Below are 20,081 nucleotides of genomic sequence, written 5' to 3' on the forward strand. Positions count from 1 at the left end.
TATGTATAAAAAAATAAGAGTGAACTATTGTGTGCAAAAAGTAAGGTTTGGTGCAAATAACACAACCAGTGTATTCAAAGACCAAATCTTACTGCTTATTGGCAAGAAATGTCTTAAATACCACAGATCACCATGTCTACAGTAAAGCCAGTCTGATATCATTTTGCATGTGTGAAAATAGAAATGTTGCACATGTATTTCTCCTATTTTTTTGTACGACTTCAATGTGTCATCTCCGATAAGTTATTTTAGCAAATGTGTTATTTACTTCAGTTGCCTTTTAACTTCAGAAAAAGCAGAACTGAAAATCAGTCCCTTAATCTTGTCAAAACATTTATTAGACATGTGGGTGGGTTAAATCTGACGGAAGAACACGAAGCAATAAGGGGAAAACCAGTAGAGCGTAGATAAGAAAATGAAGGTGGCTGGAGCAGATCACTAGTATAAAGGAGAAACTTTAAAATGTACTCTTGTTCAGTTGCTTGTTAATATAAACAACAAATCAGGCAATCACACTGAAGGTACTTTTCACATTTGGGTATCTAGATACGGTTAGGATAATTTGCTTAAGTTTAAAGTCAGAATCAGAATGGGGAACAAAGAGGATTTTCTTTCCACATAGGCTGGTCTTATTAGGTCGGAAACTACTGATCTACTCAAAGTTTTACAAACAGTTATCTCTCCAAATGGAAAAAAAAAGCTGACATCAGAAAATAATAGACAGACTAGTTGAGTATGATTGTATGGAAAGATTACCTCCATCCACTACTTGTTCTAACCGAGGTTGGTGGACTGCCATCGGTGAACACACAATACACTGAATCTTGAAGCAGCTCGGCTACAGCAGCAGGAGCAAAAGGTGCTAGCGCATCAATGCTGCTGGTGGTGATGAAGAGCTGCCAGAGCTTTTCACAATATTTGTCTAGATCACTGACTTTGCCTTGGAAACCGTTTCCCTCTTACATAAAAAGAGGTAGCTACTGAACCAAAATATGGGCTTTGACTGTTTCATCATGACTCAGGTCTTAGTGACCCCATTTAACTTGGTCAGTTATAGCTGGAAGTCCTTTGGTATGTCAGCTTTGCACATCTAGAGTCTTACATTTTGCCCAATATTATTTACAAAATCCCTCAAGCTCAGTCAGATTGCACCACTGCAGCTAAAAGCTGTTTGTCATGGGTCTTGATTGAATAAGCAGCTTCAGACTGTTTCTATTAGCAGATCTGTCAGAGAGGCAGACAGAGTGGGAACTGAACCGGCGACCAACTCCTAACATCACCACCATCGTCCTGTAATCCTATTTGAATTAAATTATACAACACTTGCTCAGTTTTATTGCTACGCAGTCATGCAACTCTAATTTAGGAGTCAAAAGTACTTTGGTGAATTAGCCAAGCATGAAATGCATTAGTGACATTTAGGGGATGTGTGCTTCTCATTGTTGTCATGGCTAAAAATCAATAGTCAGACAGGAAAACCCAGCTTGGTTAGTATTTGAATGCTTTATATAAAAAAGAAGCATAGCCATGACCTGAACTTATCATTGTTCAATTATAACATCACAGCTTGTGTAGGTGTCATGATGTTTTATATGATAATGTCTCGGTCTAAGCCAGTCGTCATCCAGAACCAGTTATTTTTAAACACACTCCTTTCTGCAAAGTAACTTATAATAAAGACAGCCTTGCAAATAATTATTTCAGTATTTATTTTTAGCTGGTATTCAGTCCCACAGAAACTGTTCACAGCTATCTGGGATCACAACTTTACCATGTCACACACTTTACACATTCAAATGAAAATATTCAAATGAAAAACGTCTTTATAGTGAGCCAACAGCAGTGATGAGGTTTTATCTAGTTGCTGTCTATTGTTTGCCTTTTTACATTTTCTTGTGTTATCTTCCAGTTGGAGCCTGAACACACAGCTATGTCTCGTACATGTAAATGGAAAAAAAACCTGCAGCATTTTCTCTCATGGCAGACGATTGGTTCCTTCTAAGTGGGAACTGAAAGCATTGTCTCACCAATTTATAAACAGCTCGAATGATGTGACCCTGTTTTTATTCAACGGGGGATGAGATCAGGAAAGCGACTCTCTTATCAAGTAAGACTGAAAATCCTACATGCTACTTAAATATGGGTTCAAAGTGCAGAAAATATTAAAGCAAGTGTTGCACAGGGGAAAATGTGATTGTTTGTTTTCTTTTTTTGTTTTGCTTGTTTTTCTCGCTTGTGGTGCTTTGCATGTTTTGGATTGTTTTTTCTGTTTTCCCCCTTTAACACCCGAATGCACCAAGCTGTAGGTAGCCCTTTAAGGAGGCGGAGCCCACTGATTGTGGCCCGTGATCAGTGCACCAACAGGCTGATTGAAGCCATAATAAAAGAAGCCTGGAGAGAGGAGATGAAGGGAGACTGATGCAGACCGAGTGACGGACAGGATTTGCACCCCGGGCACAGGGTACCGAGAGGCGGATTGACGGCTCAGCGCAGAGAATCGGAGAGGAGGAGGACCTCTGCCCGCGCCTCCGGGTCTGGCTGGAAAGGATCGTGATACGCCGAAGAGCGAGCAGTGCTGGAGTTTTTGGGAAGTCAGCCGGGGGCCAACAAGTGGACGGAGTGTGAGCGGGCCGCATTCACTTGGAGCGGCGCCGTGGAACTCAACTAAGGATCTGGAATTGGTGACTGTCTTTTACGGAACTTTTTGATTTTATGAACAAAGAGGACTATTTTTTATTTTATTTTATAGTCACTATTACGACTGACTTCGTCTCGTAATAAAATATTTTAAATTCGATTGGTCCGTTGGTTGGGTTCTTTGAGTTGTTTGCTCCCCTTGTATCGCGAACTAAGCGTGGGACCATATTGGTCACAGCTTTATTTTGGCGTTGTTTGGCAGGATACAAGTAGGAGCAACACTCATACCCAAAAAAACTAAGAACTCAATATGATGATGCCAGTCTTTCCTGGTGCACCTTGGGTGCCCAAGTATAAAGGGATTGAAGGTGAACTAAAATATGTGGACTGGAAAGAACAAGTGCATGGACTTTTAAGTGCTCAAGAACTAACGGAGACAAAGAAAGTGGACATTTTAATAGGGGCTCTAGCTGGGGAAGCAAAACAACAGGTGAATGTTTTAGATGAGACTGAGCGAAACGAGGTCCGTAAGATTTTTAATTATTTGGACACATTGTATGGTGACACTACCCCAGTTGCTGTGTTAAGGTCACAATTCTTTGGTTGCATGCAGAAACCTGATGAATCTGTAAAGTCTTTTACTCTAAGGTTGAGAGAACTGGGCTGCAGGTTGCGGCGGCGCAACCCCACTGATGCACCTACTGACGCAAACTTATTGGATCAGATGCTACTTGGCCTGCGTGAGGGTCCCCTGTCCAATACGCTCCGAGCCTATGTCCGACACAACCCGGGAGAGGATTTTGCTGCTGTTCATCGAGAGGCATTGCAGCTTGAAGAGGAACATAATGGCTCACAAAGACTACAGAGTATGTGTCTCGCAGTAGGTGAGTCATCACAGAAGCGACTGTTTGATTCCAACTGGAAAGAAGATTTTAAAAGGGAGATAATGCATAATGTTAAAGAACAAATGAAAGATTTGACAAAAGAAGTAATTAATGAGATTAGACCTCTTTTACAACAAAGTCAGGGGGATGTTATTACTTCAGGGGTATCAAGACTACCACAAAGACGGCCTGGGTATCCCCGTGGCTGGACTAGAGATGGACGACCTATTTGTAGGCAGTGTAAGCAGGTAGGCCATATGGCCAGGTTTTGCCAAGCATCTGATGAGGAACAGCCAGCTTTAAACTAGATAACCCTACTGCTGAGGCCCAAGCAGTAGGGATGAGTTGCATAACAAATGACCGAGGGGCCACCACACCATTCATTGGCAAATGTCCCACCATAGAGTTATCTATGGGTGGTGTGAGAATGACAGCTTTGCTAGATACTGGTTCTCAAGTCACATTGGTTCAACAACAAGTAATGGATTCCTATTTTCCTCAGATGATAAACGATCGGTCCTTGGTGTTCACTTTAAAAGCTGCAAATGGCCTCACCATCCCATACTCTGGGTATGCTATTATGGACTTTGAGGTTGAAGGACTCAAGATACCTGAAAAGGGTGTTGTGATTGTAAAAGATGATTGTTCTACCCACCCACTTATTGTGGGCATGAATGTTATTGGTGCTTGTTGGGACACCGTTTTTAAAGGTGGAACGTCATCCTCCTTCCCTCAGAAGTGGAAGTCTCACCAGGTCTGGGAAGAGGCGTTTGCCATCTGCCAAAGGATTTCTGCCACTAAGACTGGAGGGGATTCCCTAGAATATGTCCGACCTGCCTGTCGCCGAGGAATACAGGTACCCCCTAATTGTGAAACAATGATTTGGGGCCGCACCTCTCAGAAGATGAGGTCCAAGGATGGGTTGGTGTTGGTGGAGGCAATATCTGGATCAGAACAATGGGGGGTGGCAAGAACTTTATCAGTTGTCGATAGGGGTCGGCTCCCTGTCAGAGTCTGTAATCCCCACCCATATCCACTAAAAATAGGTCCCTATGAAAAGTTGGGCCGATTGTATCAAGTGGAAGAGACTGAAATCCAGGGTGTTGGTGATCTTAGTCTAACTATGGGATCCGATGGAGTGGTTGAAGTGGGTGTAACAGAAGCTGTAGAGATGGGAGAACCCAACAGCTATACAGAGGTGAACAAACTCCTAACTTCTGTGGATCTACCTCCACAGCAGAAGGTGGAGCTCCAGACCTTTCTGCAGAGGTGGAAAAAGGTGTTCTCTGTGGATGAAGAAGATGTTGGCAGAACAGACCTGGTCCAGCATAGCATACACACAGGTAATGCCGCACCTATCAAAGAGAGATATCGCCCCCTGCCCCCTTTGATGTACAAAGAGATGAAGATACTTCTGGCAGATATGCTGAATAAAGGAATTATCTGTGAGAGTAAAAGCCCATGGGCTGCACCTATTGTTCTGGTGAGAAAGAAAGATGGGAGCCTGCGGTTTTGTGTAGACTACAGGAAGCTTAATGCTGTCACTCATAAGGATGCTTTTCCCCTTCCTAGGATCGAGGAGACTTTGACATCTTTAACAAAGGCTGAGTGGTTCTCCACGTTGGATCTGGCCAGTGGCTATTGGCAGGTGGAGATGGACTCTAAGGACAGAGAGAAGACCGCCTTCACCACACCACTCGGACTCTTCGAGTTTGAACGCATGCCGTTTGGGCTCTGTAACGCTCCTGCCACATTTCAGCGTCTAATGCAGCGATGCTTAAATGGCCAACTTACAGATTCCGCCCTGGTCTATTTGGATGATATTATTATATACTCACCGGACTTTTCCTCCCATTTGCAACACCTCGAAACTGTTTTCCAGAGACTTTGGCAGCATGGTCTGAAACTTAGATTGGACAAATGTAAGTTGTTTCAGTCCCAGGTAAAGTTTCTTGGTCACCTCGTTGATAGTAATGGGGTGAGACCTGATCCTGAAAAGGTTAGTGCTGTTAAGAATTATCCTGTCCCAACTACCATTCGCCAGGTCAGAGCTTTCCTGGGCCTGGCTGGGTACTATAGGAGATTTGTCCCTGGTTTTGCTGGAATGGCCCGCCCTTTAAACTCTCTGCTGACGGGGATACCTGTTAAGAAGTCGGAAATAAAGATTAAATGGACAGCTGATTGTCAGGGAGCATTTGAACAGTTAAAGACCGCACTTACACAAGCCCCTGTTCTTGCTTATGCTGACTTTTCCTTACCATTTGTCCTTTATACGGATGCGAGTAAATATGGGTTGGGTGCCATTCTAGCCCAGGTGCACGGTGGGAGAGAACATGTGATCGCCTATGCTAGTCGAAGTTTGCACCCTGCTGAAAGGGACGATGCAAATTATAGTTCTTTCAAGCTGGAACTTTTGGCCTTAAAGTGGGCCATCACTGAAAAGTTTAAAGACTACCTGACAGGAGCCAAGTTTACAGTCTTTACAGATAACAATCCAGTGGCACACCTTCAGTCTGCTCATCTGGGGGCAACAGAACAGCGCTGGGTAGCGCAGTTAGCCTCTTTTGATTTTATTGTGAAATATCGGGCAGGAAAGGAAAACGTTAATGCTGATGCCTTGTCCAGATTTCCTGCAGGCTCACTACCAGAGATCCAAGCCGCCCATGTAACCAATGTAACGGCTTCTCCAAACCCTCAGGAGCCTGGACTACAGATACAGGATTGGAAGACTGCTCAAGAGTCAGATTTGGACTTAAAAATTGTGCAAAGGTATGTGAGACAGGGGACCTTACCTGAAGCACAGATCCGAAAAGGCTTATCAGCCATCACATGCAAAATTTTGAAACAGTGGGGGAAACTCGTGCTCCGGGATGGTGTTGTTTGTCGAAAGATAACAGATGGCAAAACTAATGAGACTCTTTTTCAAGTTGTATGCCCCACAAACAAGCGCAGAGAGGTGTGGGAGAAGTACCACGAAGCAACTGCCCATGCAGGGGTGGAGAGGACCGTGTCCAGAATTCGTCGGTTCTTCTATTGGCCCAGTATGGAGAAGGAGGTGCATCAGTTTCAGTTGGGTTGTGTTGCCTGCGGCCTGCAAAACAGGGTGGAGCCTAAGGCCCCACTGCACCCTATATCTGTGTCTTACCCCCTTGAGGTTATAGGCCTAGATTTTCTTTCTCTGGGTAGACCTACAGATAGGTACCAAAATATTTTGGTCATGACTGATTGGTTCACACGTTATTCTTGGGCTGTTCCAACAAAAGATCAAACTGCTCAGACAACAGTTCAGGTATTATGGTCACATGTAATGCAGACATTTGGTTGTCCCGCTAGATTTCATACAGATAGAGGGCCAAATTTTGAGTCTGCTCTTATGCAGGAGCTTTGTAAGTGCTATGGTATCACTAAAAGCAGGACCACTCCGTATCACCCCGCAGGGAACGGAAGTGTGGAGAGAATGAACCAAACTCTCTTGAATATGTTGCGGTCTCTTGGAGCAGAGAGACAGCACAGGTGGCCGGAGTATTTACCTGAACTGTTGCAGGCTTACAACAATACTATCCATGGCTCTACAGGTTATGCCCCTTCATTTTTGATGTTTGGTAGACACTTGAGACAGCCAGTGGATGTGGGTTTAGGAGTGGAACAGCCCCAGCCACAGTGTGACAAGGAAGGATGGGTTAAAGACCATCATGCAAAGCTGTCCTTTGTTTATGGACTTGCTAGGCAGCACATGGCTAAAGTTGCTGCTTGTAGTAAGAAGCAATATGACAGGAAAACACAGGCTTTGCCTTTGGCACCGGGTGAGAGGGTGTGGGTAAGAGACCGAAATAGGAAAGGGCAGGGTAAATTGCATCCGGGATGGAACGATGAACCTCATGTTATCCTGGAGCAAGTAGGTAAAACGGGAGTGGTGTACAAAGTACAGCCAGAGAAGGGAGGCCGTGAAAAGATGTTGCATCGCAACGCACTAAAACTTTGTATCCTTCCTCCTTTAAAGGAGGAACCTCAGCTGGTGGCTGATAAGAAAAGTGTGGTGGAGACTAATATTGGCCCCCCGTTTTATGGTGTCATGCTGATCCCTCCGAATCCTTTCCAGGAAGAGGTTTTAGGACCTCGGCGCTCTGCAAGGGCAAACTTAGGCCAGCTTCCTGCTCGCTACAGACCAGAAGATTAGTGACAGGGACTGCCACTGTAAAAGTGTGGGGGGATGTTGCACAGGGGAAAATGTGATTGTTTGTTTTCTTTTTTTGTTTTGCTTGTTTTTCTCGCTTGTGGTGCTTTGCATGTTTTGGATTGTTTTTTCTGTTTTCCCCCTTTAACACCCGAATGCACCAAGCTGTAGGTAGCCCTTTAAGGAGGCGGAGCCCACTGATTGTGGCCCGTGATCAGTGCACCAACAGGCTGATTGAAGCCATAATAAAAGAAGCCTGGAGAGAGGAGATGAAGGGAGACTGATGCAGACCGAGTGACGGACAGGATTTGCACCCCGGGCACAGGGTACCGAGAGGCGGATTGACGGCTCAGCGCAGAGAATCGGAGAGGAGGAGGACCTCTGCCCGCGCCTCCGGGTCTGGCTGGAAAGGATCGTGATACGCCGAAGAGCGAGCAGTGCTGGAGTTTTTGGGAAGTCAGCCGGGGGCCAACAAGTGGACGGAGTGTGAGCGGGCCGCATTCACTTGGAGCGGCGCCGTGGAACTCAACTAAGGATCTGGAATTGGTGACTGTCTTTTACGGAACTTTTTGATTTTATGAACAAAGAGGACTATTTTTTATTTTATTTATAGTCACTATTACGACTGACTTCGTCTCGTAATAAAATATTTTAAATTCGATTGGTCCGTTGGTTGGGTTCTTTGAGTTGTTTGCTCCCCTTGTATCGCGAACTAAGCGTGGGACCATATTGGTCACACAAGTAAATTCTAATGGATATGGATTTTTTTTTCTAAGCATGGCTTAGAAATCACAAGATTTCTAAGCTATGCTTAGAAATCTTGTGATTAGAAATGCTTAGAAATCTTGTGATTTCTAAGCATAATCTTGTGATTTCTAAGCATAAGTAGAATGCTACTGAATTCTACTTATCCTTCTAGTCGTAGTAATAAGTTTTGTGCCTGAAGTTATTTAAGAAATAATTTCTTACCATGGGATGGTTGAATTGTGAAGGGTAACCAAGTTGAGATGCAGTAATATGGAAATTTTATTGATTTTTACAACTTCAGAAATTCTTTTTTTTTTTTTTTTACCTTTGTTTGACAGCCAAAAAATTCTTTGTTCGCCTTTTGAAAAACAAGAAATACTTTTAGAATAAAATTTTACAGTGCATCATTACTTAGTCTTTTTAAACATTTTGTTTTGGGGGAATACAACAAGACAATTTTTCAAATTTAACACAATGAAAAGTTTAAAGGGTGTTTAGCTCGCCTATTCACCTGTATAACACTTGAGAATAATTCACAGATTTTCTAAAGAATTTTTTTTTTTCAAATATTTTCTTGCATTGTAAAAGTTCAACTTGCATTCAGTGATTATCCACTGCAAACTACGTGCATAGTAATGTTAGTATAGCGGTGTCACTTCTATTCCTGGTAAGAATGAGAAATAAATAGAAAATAGTGAAGATTTTGTTGTGGTTTGGCTGTAAAACTGTGGCCTGTTATCTTTCTTTTGCAATTGAAAATACTGCAGATCAAAGGCTGAGATAAATGCAAGATGCTATTTCGGTTTCACTACATTATTCACGCCAAGGGCTATACGGGTCTCCTGATATTCATTTAGTAATATGTAGGAGGGTTATCAAAAAGGACATTGGCTCAAAAGATTTGTCAAGGGCAGATAAACCTGTTGAGGATTGATTTTACTTACTTAAGAATTTGAAGACATCATGCTACACAGAACAACAATTTAGTAACTCTGCCTGTTTTTCTGTTTGCAAAAGCAAATAATTTTTATATTTTGTAGGGGAATAGCTTGATTCAGCCCTACATCTTTGTGGATAACGGCACCAAATCTGGTTTATGGTAACCAGACAATTTTGTGTTCTTCTAGACTCAATTTAAATTATTAACCATAACATCTGTTGTGTAATTGAGGCCTGTTCAGTGTTTTAAAAAAAATGCACAAATTATTTTTTCTAATTGTTTTGCTTGCATAGATTTCAACGCTGAGGATCATTTTATAACACCAACAAGTGAACAAGATGGAAAAAGTTAGGCTCATTTTCATTTTGCTTTTGGTTGGTAAGTTAACACACGTTCATTTCCCCTCTCTTGATACTCATCATTCATTTCATTCTTAACCTCCTCTATTATATCCATTTAAGGTATTTGCAGCCCTGCGCTTGGAGAAAAGTGGACGGCCTCTGTTGTAAAATCTCTTGAAGCCGTAGTCGGCTCCTGTGTTGTGCTGCCCTGTTCATTCAACTATCCTGGCACATTACTCCCGACCTCCAGACTCCGAGGCATCTGGCATAAGAAAGACGAAGAGATTGTGTACAGCGAGGATAACACAAGGGTCTTAGATAGTTTTAAGGGTCGAACAAACATGATAGGAAAACTGGGTGATAAGAACTGCACCTTGGAAATAACAGACGTTAAAGATCATGACAACGGTCCATTCTGCTTCCGTATCGAACTTGTTAAAACACATGACAACAAAGAAACCACTGAAAAGTACTCCTTTGTTGGTGAATGTGCTCAGTTAAAGATGCGGAGTATGTAATCTTCTTTATAAATCTATACTATAATGCAATAGACCAATTTAGGCCTTAGCCAATAACTCATTTTTCTTTTTATAGAAGATCCTCCAGAACCTGAACTTTTTCAGTCAAACACAGCTGTTCAAGGAAAACCTTACTCCGTCACCTGTTCAGTCCGCCATACCTGCCCCTCACATGTTCCTGTGTTCACATGGAGTCGAGGAAGTAAAGATGATATTATCCATATTCAAAAACCCATTCTCTCTGGGATCTGGGAGACACAGTCCATCATGGTGTTTATTCCTGAGGAAAACGATGACCACACTGAAATCACCTGCACAGCAACATTTAATGGAGGAAAAGTAACATCCAGATCTATTCAACTCAATGTAAAACGTGAGATCTAATTTTGTCTGTCCCTATCTTTGAATAGTTCAAAAATAAATACCGGATGTGGTTAATTAGCATTTTTCAACATCACATGAAATGCGTCTGATTTAATTTCTTTTTGCAGGTATTGGAAACATTTATCACATCATCATTCCAGTCACGGTGGCCATTGGCATGGCTGTGATCTTTGGAGTCATCTGCATTGCTGTGATGAAAAAGTACAAGTAGGTTTACAGATATTGACTATTTAAATGGATCCGCTGAGTAAAAACAGCAAATTATTCGTTTCTCAGTGCTGTTCTTGTTTAAGCTCCTTTTGTTTTCTTAAGGAATCGCATTGCAGAGCTTCAAAGTCGTGAAGGAAGGTAAAATGATTTAAAATATTTTACCACAAAATAAAACATATAATGTCATCACATTAAAAATAAATATTAATCAAATTGTCTGGGACATTTAGCATGTTCAACAGGCTGTCCAGGATGTCTCGCAGGTGAGATTTGATTTATTCGAATGAGACTTTTCATTTGTTTTGCCTAAATAAATATTTGACTTTTTTTGGGGACTTTTTCAGGTTCCATTCTAGTGGCCAGTGACTTTGTGGTCATAATACAGTGCAAGAAACTTGAGCAAATGATGACCAGCACGTAATGTTCACATTTTAATTTACGTTTATATCCATGAGAATGATTTTTTCTTTAGGAGTCATGCCTTGATTTTTATTATTACTACTACTTTAAATCAGCAAAAATTATTTGTTGTGCTTTTTCTATCAAAATTGTACAAAATGAGCTTATTCCATTTTCATAAAGTTGTGTGTTGAAATCATGAGTATGCATTCTCAATAGGTTATTATTTTTATTCCGGCAAACCTGGCCAGACCATTCAGTATTTTGTTATATTTTAGTGAATAAAATATAACTGCGATAAATAACGCAGCTCGTATTCTGTTTTACCTGAACACTTTGTGTGCAAGTAACCACTTTGAACATAAAATAAACACAACTGAACTACAGTAGTTCAACTCCAAAAGCTCCAAGTATAACGGTGTGTCAGAAAACATAACCAGTGTCAACATGAGAAATAAGGCGGCTTTGACGATGTGCTCTGCCTTGTCTGCACTCTGATCATATTTCTGTCATTGTAAATACATTATTCCACTATTCTTGTTGTTGTGGTTCTTTCAAGTCATCTTTGATATATAAAGCATTTCTATAACAACTGAAGGTAACTGCTTACTTAACTGTGCTATAAAATGGCACTGTGTGCCTGGAAAATACATAATACTGCCCTCTTAATTGTAGAAAGTCCACAATTAGGTGATTCTTTGTAGAATACAATATTTAAGAAAATCTTTGTTAAAAATGAACAGCAAGTAGTTGTATCTACTATTTTGATTCATGCATAAATATGCATAATATTTTTCTTTAAAAAAAAACACTTCTCGAGGCGTTTCAGAACAGCTGCATGCTTTTTCACTGCAGCAGTTTTCTTGAAATTCATCTGTAGACCTTTACAGTTTGTAGCTGCCATGTGCCACAGAAACAGTGTGAAAGGCTCAAAACGGCTCAGCCAGAAATTCACACCGGAAGCCTGTCAAGCATGTCCCTGAGAGCACAGCTGCATGTGTGAGGTCAAACTTCTTTATTGTAGGAGCTCAAAAGTTGTGAGGAGGTGTGGTGTGTTCTCAATCCTGTCTTTCAGAACTTAAAATAAAATGAGGTAATAATAAAGGTGGAATATCTGCATTTTCTATTAACTGCTTTAAACTTTCACACTTACTTAAAGATCAGTGACAGCATTGGCAACCTCTTCTGGTCCGAAAGCATTTTTGCAATCCAGTGAATTTGCTGGAAACACCAACTTTAAGATAAAAAACAAAAACAAACAATCTCAGTGTTGGTCATGAAGGGTTAAATTCAGATAAAAATTTAATGAATGAAACAAAATTAGTCTTTTTTAGCATTAGTTCACTTCCATTAGAGCTCACTTCTCAGGGCCGTGCAGAGATCTTTGGCGGGGCAGGGGCTTAAAGTTAAAAACGGGAAAATTCAACAAGATTGTAAAACACAAAATAGCAACAACCCACATTAATGAAGACTGTAATATTTTATTGAATCATACTATATCATGGTCATCATGTGAGAAAAACATCATGTGAGGAAAACATATGTTCTACAAATATGTAGAACATATTTGTATAAAGTTGCTGTTTCTGCAGCTGACAGTGTGCGCTGTGTTGATCTGACACTGAAGTTGTTAAACAAAATCTGAAACTTGAGCATTCATTCATTGAGAATGATAATGACCTCCCATTCATCAGCAAAGTTATTGAAAAAGCAGTTTTTAAACAATTAAATAACTTCCTAACAATAATGAATCGATTTGACTCCTTCCAGTCTGGTTTTTATGCTCACCACAGCACGGAGACTGGCCTAGTCAAAGCGATTAGTAGTGTTCAACTAGTGTTCAGTGATATCCACATAAATACGGACTGGGAGAACCACAGTGCTGGTTCTGTTGGACCTCAGTGCAGCTTTTGACACTGTTGACCACAACATTTTACTGAATCGACTGGAGAGTTGGGTGGGATTCTCCGGTCCAGTGCTCAACTGGTTTGAATCTTACATAAAGAATAAAGATTACTTTGTTTCAATCGGAATCTTCTCATCAGAGAGGTCAAAGGTCACATGTTGGGTACCCCAAGGTTCAATCCTAGGACCCCTCCTATTCAATATTTATATGCTCCCACTGGTTCAGGTTATAACAGGAAATAGGATTAGCTACCATAACTACGCGGATTATACACAGCTCTACATTACGATGTCACCAGGTGACCTTTGACCCCATCCAATCACTGAATAGATGCTTAGAACAGATAAATGTGTGGATGTGCCAAAACTTTCTCCAGCTGAACCGAAACAAAACTGAAGTTATTATCTTTGGACCTAAAGATGAGCGAACTAGAATCAATGCACAGCTTCAGTAATTACAACTGAAAAGCAGCGATCAGGCCGAAACCTGGAAGTAGTGATGGACTCTGACCTGAACCTTCAGAGCCACATTAAGACAGTCACAAAGACGGCCTTCTTTCACCTGAAGAACATCTCCAGGATTAGAGGACTTATGTCTAAGCGAGATCTAGAGAAACTCATCCATGTGTTTACCTTTAGCCGCATTGATTATTGCAACAGCGTCTTCACAGGTCTGACTAACAAATCAATCAAACAGCTTCAGCTGATCCAAAACGCTGCCGCTCGCGTTCTCACTAAAACCAGGAAGATAGAGCACATAACACCAGTTTTAAAGTCCCTACACTGGCTCCCTGTAGCTCAAAGAATAGACTTTAAAATACTGATGTAAGTTAATGAATCACTGAACGGTTTAGGACCACAATACATTAAAGATCTGTTATTGTTGTACCAACCGTCTAGACCCCTCAGATCTTCTGGTTCTGGTCTGCTCTGCATCCCCAGAACCAGAACCAAATGAGGAGAAGCAACATTCAGTTTCTATGCACCACAAATCCGGAACAAACTTCCAGAAAACTGTAAAAGAGCTGAAACACTAAATGCCTTTAAAACTCGACTTAAAACCCACCTGTTCAGAGTTGCTTATGGCTAAATAGGGTTAGAGTCCCAGTTGACGGAGTTTCAACTAAAGTTCTAAAGGGGTGCAGGTTTTAATGATTTATATTTTTTATTTTATTTAATTTTATTACATTTTTTGATTTTTTTACTTGTTTATTATTCTGTTTTTGTTTTTAATGATGTAAAGCACTTTGAAATGCCTTGCTGCTGTAATGTGCTATACAAATAAAATTTGATTGATTGATTGATTGATTGATTGATTGATTGATTGATTGATTGATTGATTGATTGATTGATTGATTGATTGATTGATTGATTGATTGATTGATAATGCTATTAAATTTTATTTGATACGTTCAGCAGAGATTAAATAAAAGAAAAATAAACTGTACATTTAGGATTTAATTAGGAAGTTTGCTTTGTAAAAGTGCAAAGAATAATCTGGATAGTTTGTTTGTTGTGTTACCATGGCTACAATATGGTGTAATATTTGTGTTTGAGCTGGGGTTGTTCACAAATACATTTTGAGAATAAATAATTCTGTGTTTACCTTGTATCTTTGTTAGCTAGTTGCTAAGTCAAAGCTAAGCTAAACCTACAGGAAATTACATGTTAGGAAATGCAAATGAGAGTTCTGCTTTGAGGAAATGACACACTAGGGAACGCCATCTTTGGGGCGTAACTTAGACAGAGGCCAACAAAAGACGTTACCAACTGTTGCATGTCGCCATTTTGTCTGTTAGCACTCAGAAATTTAGATGAGAGCGCAAAAAACAGAGAAAATTGAATAAATAGATCTATACATCTAGACTCCTAATCAATATCTTAATTCAGAGAAAAACATTACAACTAGTTTCATCTCACACTGCTGATTAGTAACCACTTTTTTAAAGTAAGTTTTAAAATGAAAGAATAAAAAACTGCAACAAGCAAAACAGAGTTGGTAATTTATTATAAATGAGATTTAAACATCATGCTTAAATCTCATGTATACAAAGTTTGAAAAAGTTTAACTATAAAAACCAGAACTAAAAGGGTTCAAAAATGAGATCAGCAATGAGTAGTCCAACTTGTATTGCTGCTCAAATAAAAATAAAGTTTTTAAACATGTTGCAAGTGTTTCCAGTAAGCTGATGAGGACGTTAATGTAAATAAATAAAAAAGATGCCTTCAGAAAGGGCATGACTCTACCCCGACACCCGCGGTTTATGGAGGGCTGGACGCCGAAAGGGTGGTTCACATTGCAAATTATTGAAATTCCTGCCTGATCGTAAGATTTTGATCAAGACAGTGGAAACGAGAGGCATGGTAAATAAGTAGTGAAGACAGAACTTGAGCTCTACAAAGTCCTCTTTCTCATTTGCTTTTAAGATGAGAATTTAGTCAGGAAGGAAACAAAAAAGGGGAACAGAAAGAAACTGTAGAAAGCTTTGTTAAAGATGGGTACCAGTGTTTGTACAGCCTTTGAACATTTTAACTGCAAAGAAATGAAAATTATACAAAATTTGGTTGTATAAATATTTTGTTTGTATCTTTAATAAGTTATTTTAATAAATCATACTACTGCATCTCATTTGTTTCTTTCAGATACCTTTACATCAAGATGTTTTGGTTTAGATATTTGCTCCTGCACCTCTGGTTTTTGGGTACTTTGGTTTTCTTCTTTTGAACGGTGTAATACATACCATCTTAATTTGATGCAACTGATTAATTTTTACTTCCATAATTTTGACTTACAACTACTTTTCTCTTGCAGGATGTCTTTACTCGGCAACACAAGCTTGGCGCGTTGACATGCCAAGAAATATCAAAGGATTGTTGAATTCCTGCCTCGTTATCCCTTGTAGCTTTAACTACAATCAGAATCCACCTAAAGATAAGAACAGAATTGTTTGGTACCAGTATGTGAGCAGGGGATATCCTTTGGTTTATAATAATTGGTACCCTAGAGATGTAATTGAAATGTATAGAGGAAGAACCCATGTATACACTTCCACATATAAAAAATCATGCACTCTAGAGATTGAACATGTGAACTGGAACGACCACAGACAAAAGCTTTATCCTTGGGTGGATCCAGAAAATGTTGGGAAAAGCACATACGCATTCTATGACACAACTGTAACAATTGCAGTAATTGGTATGTTTGTTTTGGGTTTTTTGCCTTGAACATCAGTTCATTAGTATGTCGTTGAAAAAGTTTTTTAAGTTTTTACATTTCCTTTGTAGGACAGCCACAGCGACCACAGATTATGATCTTCGGTGAAAGAAAAGTTGGAAATTCTGTAACAGTGCAATGTTCTGCTCGACACACATGCTCCACCCGTCCACCAACTCTTAGCTTCAACATCGCAATGAAAGACAACAAAGTTACCCACACTGAGCTATCTGATGGCACTTCTAAAACTACTTTAACAGCTACTTTAGTCTTAGAGAGAGACTTTCAAGTTGTTGAGTGCACTGTCAAGCACCCAGGTGGTAAAACGGCAACAACATCTGAAACCTTAACTGCACAATGTGAGTGATAACTCTCAAGATCAAAATCAGCATCGCCTTTTTCCTTAGGTTGTCTGTCTGGATAAGCTTTAACCATCCTTTTGTTCTTTGTGCTTTTAGGCTCCATTTTTGATAAATTGTAATTTTCTCCAAATACAAAGTTCTTTGAAAAATACATCAGTAGTATTGTTCTTTAGGGGTTATCTGATGTCACCATATCTACATAGATTAACAAATTTTCTACTTATCGTTATAGGCCGTGCACAAGAACCCCAAATGAGCATCATTGATGCTCCTAGGGTGGGAAATCAGAGCAGGGTTACCTGTAAAGTGCAACATGCATGTTCTTCTGCTCCTCCTGTCCTGACTCTGAGTGGCATTCCTGGAACAGACCGCACCGTTGACTCTTTGTTGTCAGACGGCATTTGGGAAAGAACGATAGAACGAACTTGGAATGTAGAAGAAGACCACAAGAAGGTGGAGTGCACTGTGAGATATCCTGGTGGACAAAGTGCCAAAAGTGAGCTCCTCCTGCAGGTTGAATGTGAGTATGAATAAACATGTTGTGGTTTAAATTGATTCAACTTTTAAGTTTTCTTTACAAGTAAACTTTCTCAATCGTTTTTTGCTTAGGTCCATTTGAAACAATCAAAATGGTTGAACCTCCAGGAGAGCTGACAGAGGGAGTAGCAAAGAGTGTAATTTGTTCTGTGTCCTACAAGTGCAAGACAAATACACCAACAATTGAGTGGAACGTTTCGGACATGCTGTATTTACCGAAGCACAAAAAAATATCCAGTAATACGTATGCAACTGAGTCCAATCTTACATTTATTGGCTCCCTGGAAGACAATGGAAAACCTCTGACCTGCACTGCACATTTTGTCTCTGGAGAAACCTCAAACTCCTCACTTCTTCAGATAAAAAGTGAGTTTTTACATCTAACTCACATTGTTGACTACTGTCATTCAAATTAAAATTCAGAGAACTTTTAGAAGTTAAGAGAGGAAAAATTTGAGAACTATAAAAACCTTTTGACTCGTTATATCTTCTCTTATGCCCGGATTCAGAAAAATGCTGTGTGCAAGGACTGAGATCACGCAAAGATAGCAGCGTCACAATAATCAGCATTTATATGGATACTATCACCTGAAAAGCACATCACAAAACATCAGAAACCTCAGAGCACAAACAACACATAAATTTACTTGAGAGAGGAAAAAAGACAAAAGATGGAAACGACAAACAAAAAGCAAAGACGTCTTTTGGAGAAATTGCAAAGAGCAAAATCTAATTTGTTACTCCTATGTAGAAAGTTTTATAGTAAAGGCGTATTTTTGTATTTAATTTGTTCAAATAAGGCGTATCTTTGCTCATCCAACCAGGACCTGTCTCTGACACTCTTTAAAGTTAGAAACTCCCTGCAATTTGTTTCCAAGATCAAACACCAGTTGTCACCATTATCTGAACAAAGTGGAAGCAGAGACTTTCCTGAACTCCTGCTGTTTTATGGCTTTCACAGATCAGTGTGAAAAGCTGGAACTTCTACTGATTGTTTTCCCAGACAGAGAAAGGGCAGATTAAAGATCTTATCAAAAAATCTGTTGTAACTACAGGTAAAATAAAGGTTATTAGGCCAGAATAAGTTATTAATTTTAAAACTATTTTTAGGCTATTTAAATCAAAACATGTTAAGTTTTAAAACTAGCATAATCAAAATTTATTTTCTTAACAAAGTTCAGAGAACGAGGAAGATTTACAGCTTCAATTGCAGCACAAAAATGTTGACCAATAAACAATGACTGCTTTAATCCAGTTAAAGTTATAGTGTTCTCTTGGGTTTATTGCTTAGATTCTAATCAAAAATGTTTATATTGATGATAACATTTAAACAAATTTATTTATTCCTTTTTACAGAATACGTACCGGTTGAAGAAGAACTGAACGAGGAAGATGGTGAGCTCACCTTTGTTTTTCCTTACAAGGAAATAAGACAAACTGATTTCCTGCTTATTTTTTCTTCCTGTTTGTGTGCATTATTTCATATTTAAGGCTGTCAATTTTGTATATCTGTATAAGTTTTATGTCTTTTGTATTGAACATTCTGTAATTTCTGACGGCACCTTATTAAGTTTAAGTGGTCCTGTTTCCCCCCTCCAACAGCTTTCCGTGTCCTGGCTGCTGACGTCCCTGTCAGATTCAATGCCTTGACTCGGTCCTGTGTGGTCATCCCCTGCAGTTTCCAGGACGATGAGGATCAGCCCCTGACTCGTGGCATCTGGTACAAAAAAACTGGGGGCATGGTGTACCACAATGCCCGCAGTAAAGTTTTGGACCACTTCAAGGATCGGACCAAAATTCTGGGAAACCTGAATGAAGGAGATTGCTCTTTGGAGATTGATGATATAAAATCCTTTGACAATGGCCCTTTCTGTTTCTATGGAGAGAAAGACCAAAAAAATACAGCAAACAAATACAGATTTAGCCACAGCTGTGCTTTTATTGTCATGAAAGGTCAAGAATCCTTCCTAATGTTTTACATCATTCACATGCTGTTTGATTAATTTTCTTACAATTTGAGCAATAACAAATGTCATCGGTCTTAATCCTCAGCTTCTCCTGAGAAACCAGTGATGAGCTCAGTTCCAGCTCAAGTGGATGCTGGTTCGACTGTAAACGTCTCCTGCTCTGTCAGTCACTCATGTTCATCACATCCTCCAACGTTTTCATGGAGTGTCCCTTCCATCAACAACGAGGTTTCAGACACTGTGGTATCACGAGGCGTCTGGAAGACGACATCCACCATCACGTTTCTGGTAGCTGGAGGAGATGGACCGAGAAACCTAAACTGTACCGCTACCTTCTGGGGTGGAAAGAATCAAACCAGGACGTTCACATTGATTGTAGAGGGTTAGATTCAACGAATTTGCTTTGTTAGAATTCAAAGCATTGGACACAGGGAACTGAGAGGTTTTTCTCATTATGATTATCTTCATCACCAGGAACTATAAAGTACGAGATGCAGAAATCTGTCCCTGTGGTTATTCCTATCGTCATCTTGGTGCTGATTCTCTTTGCTGTGGTGCTCGGCATATTCTTCTACAGGAAAAGGTGAGCAAACCTCTCAAAATCGATTAATATACACTTTGTGTGTATTGTGCTGATGTTTGTTGACCTTCAAGATTGAGACTAGTTAGAACAAATGAAGTTGACCTAAAGAAATTATAATCTTCTCATCACCAGAAAACAAGCCGATGACCCTATGAGGCCTCTGAGATCAGTTTGGAGCAGGTTTTCTCGGTAAGAACAACAAAAAGCAAATTCTACTGTTTTAATCCTCAGTTTTAAAGCGTGATGTTCACAACAATATTATTTTCAGACAATCAGAGG

The 20,081-nt window shown here is 39.9% G+C and overlaps 2 protein-coding genes across 5 annotated transcripts in view; both read left to right on the plus strand.

Annotated features, from left to right (window-relative positions):
- Window positions 1–20,081, plus strand: part of LOC103478494 (uncharacterized) — a 44,434-nt gene that overhangs the window by 6,783 nt on the left and 17,570 nt on the right. The gene's annotated exons all lie outside the window — the stretch shown is intronic.
- Window positions 224–15,773, plus strand: LOC103478706 (myeloid cell surface antigen CD33-like). Of its 2 annotated transcripts, XM_017309368.2 has the most exons (9): window positions 224–2,107; window positions 9,483–9,541; window positions 9,676–9,760; window positions 9,844–10,233; window positions 10,318–10,614; window positions 10,733–10,832; window positions 10,938–10,973; window positions 11,066–11,098; window positions 11,180–15,773. In XM_017309368.2, exons 3-9 carry the CDS (start codon window positions 9,721–9,723, stop codon window positions 11,199–11,201), a joined length of 918 nt encoding a protein of 305 aa, XP_017164857.2. In that variant the 5' UTR covers window positions 224–2,107; window positions 9,483–9,541; window positions 9,676–9,720; the 3' UTR covers window positions 11,202–15,773. The 2 variants fall into 2 exon arrangements, with proteins under 2 accessions (XP_017164857.2, XP_017164858.2); XM_017309369.2 differs by lacking the exon at window positions 9,483–9,541.

This window comes from Poecilia reticulata, chromosome 16 (assembly GCF_904066995.2).
Source record: "Poecilia reticulata chromosome 16, P_reticulata-male-v2, whole genome shotgun sequence".
NCBI classification, from domain to species: Eukaryota; Metazoa; Chordata; class Actinopteri; order Cyprinodontiformes; family Poeciliidae; genus Poecilia; species Poecilia reticulata.